This window comes from Nicotiana tomentosiformis, chromosome 1 (genome assembly GCF_000390325.3).
Source record: "Nicotiana tomentosiformis chromosome 1, ASM39032v3, whole genome shotgun sequence".
NCBI lineage: Eukaryota > Viridiplantae > Streptophyta > Magnoliopsida > Solanales > Solanaceae > Nicotiana > Nicotiana tomentosiformis.
Window position 1 is genome coordinate 50,246,728 of NC_090812.1, and position 11,847 is coordinate 50,258,574.

At 39.6% G+C, this 11,847-nt stretch overlaps 1 protein-coding gene across 1 annotated transcript; it reads right to left on the bottom strand.

The window, feature by feature from the left end:
* Positions 1–6,353: 6,353 nt before the first annotated feature.
* Positions 6,354–8,546, bottom strand: LOC138906451 (uncharacterized). Its single transcript, XM_070195262.1, has 6 exons — positions 8,193–8,546; positions 7,815–8,042; positions 7,332–7,632; positions 7,000–7,265; positions 6,741–6,851; positions 6,354–6,617 (listed from the first exon to the last, which is right to left on the bottom strand). Exons 1-6 carry the CDS (start codon positions 8,544–8,546, stop codon positions 6,354–6,356), a joined length of 1,524 nt encoding a protein of 507 aa, XP_070051363.1.
* Positions 8,547–11,847: the final 3,301 nt, after the last annotated feature.

Consider the following 11,847-nt stretch of genomic DNA (forward strand, 5'->3'; position numbering starts at 1 on the left):
GAATTGATTGCTTGATGATCAATGACCGTGTGAGAGCTTCGATGATTTCTTTAAGTGAACAAGTGATTTGTTTTACATTCCTTGATGTTAATAATGCATTTGTGACATCACTAGGATGATGTAAGCAAGGTAGATAAAAGACGCTCTGGATAAAGTTGACTGTTGCACTATTTCTGCACTGTAGCATGTGCAGGCAACAACTTTACAACTGGGGCAGTTGACTTGTACAATTTTCTCGGGAAATGATAGTTATATGTTCCCTCTGTTGTTCCTCTGACTCTGAAGAGTTGAAGCATATTCCAAGCTGGAACCTTTCGATCTTAAGGTCTTGAGGATATGTAACTGGTTCCTTATCTGGTACTTGACAGTAAGTTTGTTAGATCATCAAAACATAAAGCAAGGTACTTGTAACCTATCAATTTCCCCATTTTTGATGATGACAAATTTATAATTGAACATCCCAGAAAAAGACCGCACAGAACCAGACAGTGAACCAGAAAAGCCTTAAGGTTCCCCCCCTGAGTCTGTATTCCCCCTTAATCAGTGCTCATTAATCAATTAATCAATTATACACATTAATCTTCCCCCTTTTGGCATCATAAAAAGAAGAGCAACAAGTATATAGCAAAAAAAAGTCTAGCTTGAGTTAATTCATGCCACTTCTGTGCACACAACATGACTAAAAATAGAGCATAAAGACAAGGCATAATTAGAAAAAAGGAAAAAGCTAGCATTAGCATTAATTTGGATTTTTCAATAGGAGAAGAGTCAATGTTACTACCACCATCCACAGTTTTGAACAAACAAAAAACAAACACCACAAACATCATCATAAAAACTAACACTGAGGGAATAGACTGATCACTAAAGACTGGACATTGAAGGGACACTATTTAGGGAGCACTGGAAGAAGATGGCTTAGAAAGGGCTTGGAGGATTAAATCCATTCGAGCATTTGCTGACATTTGCTCGTTGAGCAGTCTCTCTTTCAGGTCCTCCACTTATTTCCTGAGCTCAACATTCTCTTTTGTTAGACGCGCAACCTCTTCTCCTTGAGAACAACTAGAACCAGGTGCCTCCTGCAGCTGACTTAACTGAGTCTCAAGGATAGCATTCCTTGCTTTCAATTTTCTTATCTCCGAGGTAGCACTTTTCTGAGCATTAATCAGCTGAGATATGTTAGAAGAGCTTTCGACCCCTCCAATTTTCTCGATACACTCACATTCTTCAAGAGTAGCTTTGGAGAAAGTTTGCTTCTTTGTGCCCACTTTAGCTTGTCCTAGAGGAATTTTGAAGTGCTTAAAGACCTTGGTGAGAAGGAACCCATATGGCAGCCCATGATTATCATCTTTAAAGTCTGCCACTTTGTTCATGTGCTCTATCATAATCCCAGGCAGATTGATGGTAGTGAAATTGTCCAGTGCTTCCATGAGGAGCATGTCTGCACGAGAGGTGATATATCTTCTCTCAGCTCGAGGCAGCAGTACCTTGTTCACCATCTCAAACAGCAGTTGGTATATAGGAAGGAGGGCCTTCTTCTGAACCCGTTCCCCCTGCTGAACTACTCTATCCTTTAATATGGCATTTCTGAAATTTTGAGAACAGGATCCATGAACACTAGACAACCCTTCAGCAGACACATCAAGAATGGACCCCAACAAGGTAGAGTCCATCACCATATCAACTCCATTCACCAACACACAGATGTGATCATCTTCAACTTTAAAAAGGTCAGCATAGAAACTTTGAACTTCCTCTTCATACACCATTGGATCATCATTTGTGAACAAATGTGTCCACTGTTGGAACTCACAGATCTCAACCAGCTGTCCCCATAGCACATTTTGACTTCTTAACCTCTCTTTCCCAGCACTCCTTGGATCACCCACTCTAGCCTTCTTTGAGGAACCAGGTTCCTCATCCATATCAGCTTTTCTCTTAGCAGACTTGCAAACATTCTTTCTTTTTTCATCAGACTTCATATACTTTTCACCCAATTCTTCCATCACCCTGGCAGCAGACTCTTCTACCAACTTATCACCAGATTATTTCACCACATTTTCACTAGCAACAACATCATTAGACTTGTTCAGCAGACACAGAATATCCCCTTTTAGGCTTGGGGAGTCCATGCTTCTGTGAGCACTTTCTAGTCAAGGAACCAAGTTCCTATTCTACTTCATCATCCACATTCACAACTAGCACTGTCTTTTCGCTCACAACTTTTCTATCTTTCACTAATTTTCTTCTCCTTGACTTAGCTTGGCTGTTCTTAAGCGCAGACTCAAGAGCCTCCTTCCTTTGCAACCTTATAGTAGGTCGCTTAGGAGTAGACTCTTGAGTAACCATTAGTCTACGCCTAGTCAAGCTAGCAATTGGTATATCATCAGGATCCTCTTCACTTTCCCAAACTACTTCTTCAGAATCAGATCTCATCTCAGGAATAACCACAGATAAAGGCTCAACATCAAAATGAGGGGAGGGAGCAGGATCAATACTGACCTGGGCTCTTGAGAGGACCCCTGAGTTGGATCCTCTGAGGAGGGATCAGGTCCCTCATTTGGGACCCCCATAGTATTGTCCCGTGCCAATTGTTCAACAGGCACAAGCTCTCTACCCTCTTTCACAGTCTTAGACTCTTCCCCCTGAGTCCCAAAACCATCATCACCTTCTTCTATAACAACCCCTTCATGAGCTATGGACAACATGTTCTCTATTGCCTCTTTCTCTTGTACATCCATGGAGAACTCAGTAGAGGAAGGAGTGTTACCTGTGGACGTAAGATCAGGAGCAATCTTTGTTGAGTCAAACGTCTCGGAAGTATCAGTTTGATCTACCTTTGACCCTTTTTTCATAGGCGAACTTGAAATTTCCTGATCTTCTTCTTTGCCAGCAATGCTCTATTCATCCCCTTTTTCCGAAAAAGTAGGAGAAGGGCTCTGGGCTACAAATCTTTTGGGAGTCGAGATTTTGCGACTCATATGAGAACTAGAACTCGAGTAGGTAGGAGAGAAGATGAAATATGGGGGTGACTCTGTCCTAGGGTTTTGGTTAGCAGAGGTGTGGGGTGAGGAGTCTAATATCGGTGTTTTAACAGGTGAGGACTCAATGGGGATGTCAGTTGGAGCACTCGAGGTTGTTTGATTTTCGGCCATGGTGAGAAGAAGATAAGGGATTTGGCAGTTTGAAGAGAGGCAGAAGAATGAGGTTTTGAAATTTGATGGGAGGAGTTGTGACAGTGATAGATGTATTTATAATGGATGAGGGACCGGTTAAGAAAGGGCGGCAGTTTTGGGAGTCAGGTCGATTATTAAGGGGTGAGACGTTTGGGTTCACAAGATGCAAGGAAAAGAAATTGATGCACTGATAACGTGGCACTTGTTTTGACCATTCAAATTGTGCATGAGAGAACAGAGAAACTACTAACTTGTGTCAGGAGAACCAGGTTCCCTGACTAATCTTTCATCTATAAGTTTTGCCCATTTTACCAGTGCGTACTGCATCAACTGCCTATTTTCTCTGTAATCATCATGCGTGTCTACCTGTAACGGTATAGAGATGAGTTAGACTTTGCCAGAAAATACTTTTTAGCTAATTTTACCTCAACATGCCTTTCATAGCCAATCATCGAGGTACCAGGTTCTCAGTTGGGCTTTATCAACCCTAGTGCCAGACGATTTCTTTCAAAATATTCTCTACTCAAGGCCTTGGTAAATATGTCTGCAATCTGATCTTCTGTGCTACAGAATTTCATGCAAATGAACCCCTTTTCAACATTGTCTCTGAGGAAGTGGTGACGCATGTCAATGTGCTTGGTTCTCTTATGTTGGACTAGATTTTTGGCCATATTGAGTGCACTTGGATTGTCGAGGCACACAATCTGAGAACACTCCAAAGTCTTCCATCTGCTGCTTGATCCACAATGATTGAGCACAGCAAGAAGTAGCTGCTACATATTCTGCTTCTGCAGTTGAGAGTTCCACTGAGTTTTGCTTCCTTGTACCCCACGATATTAGGCAAGAACCCAGGAAATGTGCCATTCCAGACGTGCTTTTCCTGTCTACCAGATATCCTGCATAATCAGCATCAGCATACCCAATAAGATCAAAGCTGTCACCTGAGGAATAGTAGAGAACCAGGTCCAGCGTTCCTTTGAGATATCTCGATATTCTCTTGGCAGCCTTCAGATGAGATTCCTTTGGATTGGATTGAAACCTTGCACAAAGGCCCACGCTGAACACAATGTCTGGTCTGCTTGCAGTGAGATACAAGAGTGACCTTATGATCCCTCTATACATGGTCTGATTTATAAAGGAACCAGGTTCAAGACGGGTAGCAGTGGTAATAGGGGTGTCGATGACTTTTGATGCTTCCATGTCAAACCTTTTCAGCAATTCCTTGATGTACTTCTGCGGACTTATCAATGTTCCCTTCTGAGATTGCTTCATTTGAAGTCCTAGAAAGAAATTTAATTCTCCCATCATACTCATCTCGAACTCACTCCCCATGAGTTTTGCAAATTCTTCACAAAGAGAGTCAGTTGTGGCTCCAAAGATGATATCATCAACATATACCTGAACAATGAGCAGGTTCCTCCTTCGTTTCTTCAGAAAAAGAGCGTTGTCAATTTTTCCTCTTGTAAATCCATTTTCTAGAAGGAATTTTGACAACCTTTCATATCAAGCTCGAGGAGCCTGTTTTAGCCCGTACAATGCGTTGTCCAGTTTGAACACATGCTCAGGATACTCGTGACTCTCAAAACCAGGAGGCTGCTTGACATAGACTTCTTCTTTCAGATAGCCATTTAGAAATGCACTTTTGACATCCATTTGGAATAGTGTGAACTCTATATGAGATGCAAAGGCAATAAGAATTCTAATGACTTCCATTCGAGCAACTGGAGCAAATGTTTTATCATAATCGATTCCCTCTTCCTGATTGTAGCCTTGAACTACAAGCCTTGCCTTGTTTCTTGTTGTATTTCCAAACTCATCAAGTTTGTTCCTGAATACCCACCTGGTTCCTATGATAGTTCGATTTGTAGGTCGAGGGACCAGGTGCCATACCTTGTTTCTTTCAAATTGATGCAGCTCCTCTTGTATGGCTGTGATCCAGTCTGCATCTTTCAACGCTTCTTTGAAGTTTTTGGGCTCTATTTGAGAAAGAAAGGCTGAAAAGGCAAGTGAATTTCTGGCTTTTGATCTGGTTTGAACACTTGAGTCAAGAGGGGTGATTATGTTGTCAAGAGGATGTGAGCTTTTGTGCTTCCAGTTTGGTACCTGAATCTCCTTTGTAGAGGACCCAGGTATATCTGACTGAGGTTCTTGGCTGCTTCTTACTTCAGCAAGTGGAGTACCTTGGACTGCATCAACAACTCTATTTTTCAGCTTCAGTTGTTGTGATCATGGGACAAGGTTCCTCTCCAATGGATGGAGATGTATTTGCATCATCTTTACTAGATTCCTTGACATGACTCATCATGTCTGCCTTTCCATTTTCCATGTCAATAACTTCACCTAGAATAAATAAAGGTTCTCCATCTTGGTCAACATGCCTGTCTTTCTCACAAGAGAGGTGAGATTCATCAAAGATCACATGTATACTCTCTTCAACACATTGAGTCCTTTTGTTGTACACTTTGTAAGCTTTGCTTTGGGATGAGTATCCCAGAAAGATTCCTTCATCACTTTTGGCATCGAATTTTCCAAGAGCTTCCTTTCCATTGTTGAGGACAAAATATTTACACCCAAAAGTCCTTAGATGTGTCAGCTTGGGCTTCCTTCCATTCAGCAGTTCATATGGAGTCTTGTTCAGAAGGGACCTGATCATGCACATGTTCACCAAGTAGCAAGCAGTATTGACAGCTTCTGCCCAGAAATTCTTTGCGATCCCACTGTCAATCAACATTGTCCTTGCCATGTCTTCAAGAGTTCTATTTTTCCTCTCCACAACACCATTTTGTTGAGGTGTTCTTGGAGCCGAAAAATTATGAGTGATACCATTTTCAGTACATAACTCATAAAATTTGGCATTGTTGAACTATGTCCCATGATCAGACCTGATGCAAGCTACATTATTACCCATCTTCACTTGAATCCTTTTGACGAAGGCAACAAATACTTCAAAGGTTTCATCCTTGGTTCTGAGAAACAGAGTCCAGGTGAATCTGGAGTAATCATCAACTATAACGAAGATATATTTATTTCCTCCCCTTCTTGCCACCCTCATGGGTCCACATAGATCCATATGAAGAAGATCAAGTGACTTTGAGGTACTTCCTTTTTGGGTTTGAATGAGGATCTGACTTGCTTGCCTTTTACACATGCATCACACACTTTGTGATCCTTGAAACTTCACTTGGGCAGACCACGAACCAGGTCCTTCCTGACCAATTTGTTCAGTAACGTGAAGCTTGCATGACCCGACCTCCTATGCCATAATTCAGCATCATCATCAATAGCACTTAGACAGTTGAGATCACCATTCTGCAGAGACTCTAAATCAGCAATATATATATTTTTGTATCCTTTTGCTACTAGAACCACCTCACCAGTCACTATGTTTGTGACTGTACATATTTTTGACACAAATTCCACCTTGTTTCCCTTGTCACAGATCTGGAAAACACTTAGCAAGCTGTACTTCAACTTGTTCACGTAGTACACATTTTCGATTGAGTGCGAGAGAGATTTCCCAATCCTTCAAACTCCTAAAATTTATCCTCCATTTCCAAAGGATACACTCCCTCCTTGCAGGGTTTTAAGTGAAAGGAAATCATTTGTACTTCCAGTCATGTGGTTTGAGCAGCCACTATCCATGTACCATTGTAGGCTGCTTCCTTTAACTGTTCCCTGCACAAGAAAATCAGGAGTTAGACTTAGGAACCCAAATGGGTTTGGGTCCCTTGTAATGAGGAAAAGGGTGAATGAGGGATCTTCTGGTCCAAGCAGGCATCATGCATTTTTTATATGAGGGACCAGGTACTCTACCAGTAGTTACTTTTTCAGCAAAAACTTTGTTTTTCTGCTGTGACTGAAATCTGGCCTTACAGTTTTCTTTAAAGTGCCCAGTGTTGCCACAGTGAGTGCAAAGCCAATTATCAAGTACAATAACGTACTTGCTATGAGGGTTGTAGGGAATCTTTTCCCTTTGGAACCCAATCCCCTGCCTGTTTGCCCTATTATTGGTGTACATGGCAGTGATAGCATCGGAGGACCAGGTCCACTTGAGTGATTTTTCAAGATCACTCTTCACTCTTCCTAGTTCTTCATAAAGTTATTTTTTTTTCTCAAGCTCAGCACACAGAATAGACTTCACTGAATTTAATTCACTTTCAAGCTTAATGTGTGCCTCGCTTGGAACTTCCTTTCCCTTTTGAGAATTTTCAAGCCTACTCTCTATTTTAGGTTCCCCAATTGTTTCCTTCAAGTCTACTACCACCACTAATAGGTCATCTCTCTCATGCTCAATGTTAGCAACTCTCTCAGCTAAGACTTCTTTTTCCTTTCTTACACACTCAAAGGTCTCTTTTAGGTCTACCACAGCGACCATTAGATCATCTCTTTCATGTTCTATATGTGCAATTTTTTCATCTAAGGCATCCTTCTCTTTCTTCAGGTTCTCAATTGTTTCCTTTAAATCAACAACAATGATTACTAAGTCATCTCTGGTTTGTTCTGCTTCTCTTAAATCCACAGTTAAAGTATCTTTATCATTTAAAAGACTGTGATAAGTATCAATTAACACATTTGCCAAAGACATGATTTTTTAGGAGAATAAGATTTCAGATTTCTCTGAACATCCAGAAAATTTACCTCATCATCGTCGTCATCTTCATCATCATCAGACTGATCCATCAAGGAAAAGATTGAGTCATACTCAGTTGCTTCACTTTCCACTGCCATCATTGAACTATCACCATGATCATTTTCTTTTTCAGATTCACTGGAGGACTCTCCCCATGCAGCAAGAGCTTGCTTTACAACATTATCAGTGGCATTCTTTCTCTTGAAACATTTATCAGGAACCGGGTTCCTCTTTGGCTGCTTTGTCAAAGTTGTTTTTGTACTGATCTTGCTTTAAGAGAGGGAACTCCTTGATGAAGTGTCCTGGCTTGCCACATTTATAACAGAGGTCATATTTTTTGGCTTGCTAGAACTTCCCCTTTTTGGAATGCCTCTATTACTGCGAACCATCTTATGGAATCTTCTTGTCAAGTAAGCCATATCACTATCCTCACCACTTGAATCATTGTTGTCTGTCTTGAGGACCAGGTTTTTCTCCCTTTTAGGTTCTCTTCTTTCATTTTCCTTCTTCTTCTTTATTTCATATGTTTTCAAATTGTCAACAAGTTCATATATGGTCAGTGTATGCAAGTCCTTCGCCTCTGTAATGGCATTCACTTTGCTTTCCCAAGAACTAGGCAGAACAGTAAGGATTTTCCTGACAAGCTTGTTTCTTGGAATAGTTTCACCAAGAGAGTGAAGCTCATTAATGATGGAGGTGAAGCGAGTGTGCATATCTTGGATGGATTCATCATCTTTCATCCTAAAGAGCTCGTATTCAGTTGTGAGTATGTCGATCTTGGATTGCTTAACCTGTGTTGTTCCTTCGTGAGCTGTCTAAAGAGCCTCCCAGATTTCTTTTGCTGATTGGCATGCCAATATCCTGTTATATTCATCAGTACCAATGCCACAAACAAGAATTTTCTTTGCACAAAAGTTCTTTTCTATGGCCTTTCGATCAGTGTCATTGAATTCCTTCCTCGTCTTGGGAATGGCTACAGCTGGGTCACCAAGATTCTTGGTAGGAACAAAGGGTCTGTCACATATGACATCCCATAGCTCAGAATCTTCAGCCATAATAAAGTCGTGCATCCTAGTTTTTCACCATCCGTAATACTGTCCATTGAACCTAGGTGGTCTGTAAGTAGACTGGCCTTCTTCGAAGTTTGGAGGAGCAGCCATGAAGATCCTTTCTAGGTGTTAACCTGATAAAAAGAACCTGCTCTGATACCAATTGATAGAATATAAGGGTCCACCAAACTCTATAGAGAACCAGGTTCTCTATCAGTTCCACTAGAACACACGCACGCTGCAGTAAGTAGATGATAAGAGGATTTTTACGTGGAAAATTCCAGCTCAACGGGATTAAAAATCACGACCTACCCTTGTAGGATTTTAACTTTACTACTGAGCAACTTTTAGATTACAACCTCTGCAACCTAGGAATTAATATCTTAATCCCTCACTAACTTGTAATACTCTATTACAAGTCACTTTGTAATAACTCTATTACAAAGACTTTACAACTCAACTAACTCTAGCCAAGACTTAAACACAAAGGTTTAAGGTTTATAAAGGATTTCCTAATGAATACTTCTAAACAAGCTAAATAGGAATTACAATAGAAGAACTATTACAAAGTTACAACTCAACTAAGGACATACAATGACTTGCTGTGGGGAACTGGTCTGTAGTAGTATTGTTCTTTGTTCTTGATTCACTTGAGAATTGATTGCTTGATGATCAATGACCGTGTGAGAGCTTCGATGATTTCTCTAAGTGAATAAGTGATTTGTTTTACCTTCCTTGATGTTAATAATGCATTTGTGACATCACTAGGATGATGTAAGCAAGGTAGGTAAAAGACACTCCCCATAAAGTTGACTGTTGTACTGTTTCTGCACTGTAGCGTGTGCAGGCAACAACTTTACGGCTGGGGCAGTTGACTTGTACAGTTTCCTCGGGAAACGATAGTTATCTGTTCCCTCTGTTGTTCCTCTGACTCTGAAGAGTCGAAGCATATTCCAAGCTGGAACCTTTCGATCTTAAGGTCTTGAGGATATATAACCGGTTCCTTATCTGGTTCTTGATAGTAAGTTTGTTAGATCATCAAAACATAAAGCAAGGTACTTGTAACCTATCAAGTTGTTTTGGGGATGGTTTGACTGGTACGAGAGGAATTATCAGAGATTCATGTGGTAATTTGATTATGGCATTTGCTAAACCTCTTGGGAGGGGAACCAGTAACTTAGCTGCCTACTTTGGGGTGAAATGGTGCATATCACATGAGTTTCTGGATTTTATTCTGGAATGTGATCCTTTGTTAATTGTTAATATGATAAAAGGCAATGCAAAATTGGTGTGGCAAATGCAGAAACTGTAGTGGAGATAAGAAGACTTATTTTGCAGGCTAATTGTGTTATATATTCAACATTGCTATAGAGAGGCAAATCAAGTTGCCGATGCCCTTGTCAAATACAGTATTGAAGACATAGAAGCAATTTTCTATGATTCCTAAAGATCTTCCCAGGAATGTCGATATAGGCCCTTATGTTCTTGATAAAACTCAAATTGCGTCAATAAGACATAGACAAAGGTAAAACCTCTTTGAATGATCTGGTATTTTTTGCTGTATCTATCTTAGATTACAAGACAATGTATAGCAGGATAGACTCCTTGCCTATACTATGCTGTCCATTTGTAATCAGTTGCATTTGCTGGAGGTTTTGGCTCAAAAGTCCCTCTCTATTTTTGTACATTATCTTTTGGTTTGCAATAAAGGCCAGCGCCCTAAAGGCGTGAACTATATTAAAAAAAAAAAAGGAGACTCATGTTACTAAGGTTTTTGTGGTTCCCCCATACGTCATATGTGGACTCTATTTTCACTATCCTCTTCGTTATAGATAGTTGGATAACTATAATCTGCAAAAATGGTTCGAATAGGTATATGTTTGATTAAGGAAACTAGAAATGAGTTTTCGCAGAGTTGCAACAAAAAGAATATGATCTCAACTCGAGCAAAAGCTAGCAAATTCAACCTTATTGACCCACCCTCCCTTGAAAACATCATAATAAAGTATTAAAGTTCAAGATGATTTAATTCCAAAACTAATTAAGTTGTCACAACCACTTAGATTATGTAAGAACTATAATAAAATGATAAAATTTTCTCTATTTTAACATGATTTAAGCAAAAACTAAATATATTAGAAGTAGGACATTCTTAAATTACTATGTTTAGTCTCCTTCTATCGTTGTTAACTTGTTAATGTGAGTCCTTTTATAATTACTACTCCTCGTTAATTAATGAAGATCTCTAATTCTAAAAAATGTTTGCAGTATGTCTCGTTTGTAACTCATAACTTTTATAGTACTTACAAGTTATAAACTTATCCTAGACAGCATGAAAGTTATTTTCCCTAATATATACTCCCACATCCAAAAACATTTTCAAGCGTTAATTATCAACGGCCAAACTAAACTCAGAAAAAAATAAATGCAGTATTTTGAATATTGTAAATTTCTCGATATTATTATGAGCCCGTTTGGATTAGCTGATTTGAAGTAGCTGATAAGCATTAGGTACTGAAAAATACTTTTAAGTGTTGAAACTGATTTAATAAATACGTAGTTACGTATTTGGTTACAAGTGCTGAAATTGATAATAAGTTGCTGCAGTATTTGATAAAAAAAAGTATTTATAAGCTCTTTTTTTGTTAGAACAACTTAAATAACCTTATAACTGTTTACACTTATAAGAGCGTAACTTCTTCAAAATTTTTGAAGGATTGAAATACCCCAAGAATAATTTAGGCACAAGCAAAAAATTCAACAAAGATTATATAGAAGAATTTTATTAAACTAGGGAGAGAACGTGGTAGGAAACTTTTTCACAACTCATAAACTGTTGAATCTCTCTACAAGAAAACAAGTAGTAGCACCCTTATTTGTGAGCACCTAATTTTTGACCATGCTTGAATTTTTCCCCACTCATCTCACCAATACCTCACTTCTCACTCCATCATTCCCGCTCCCATCTCCCCACGCGTGTCCCCACTCCACA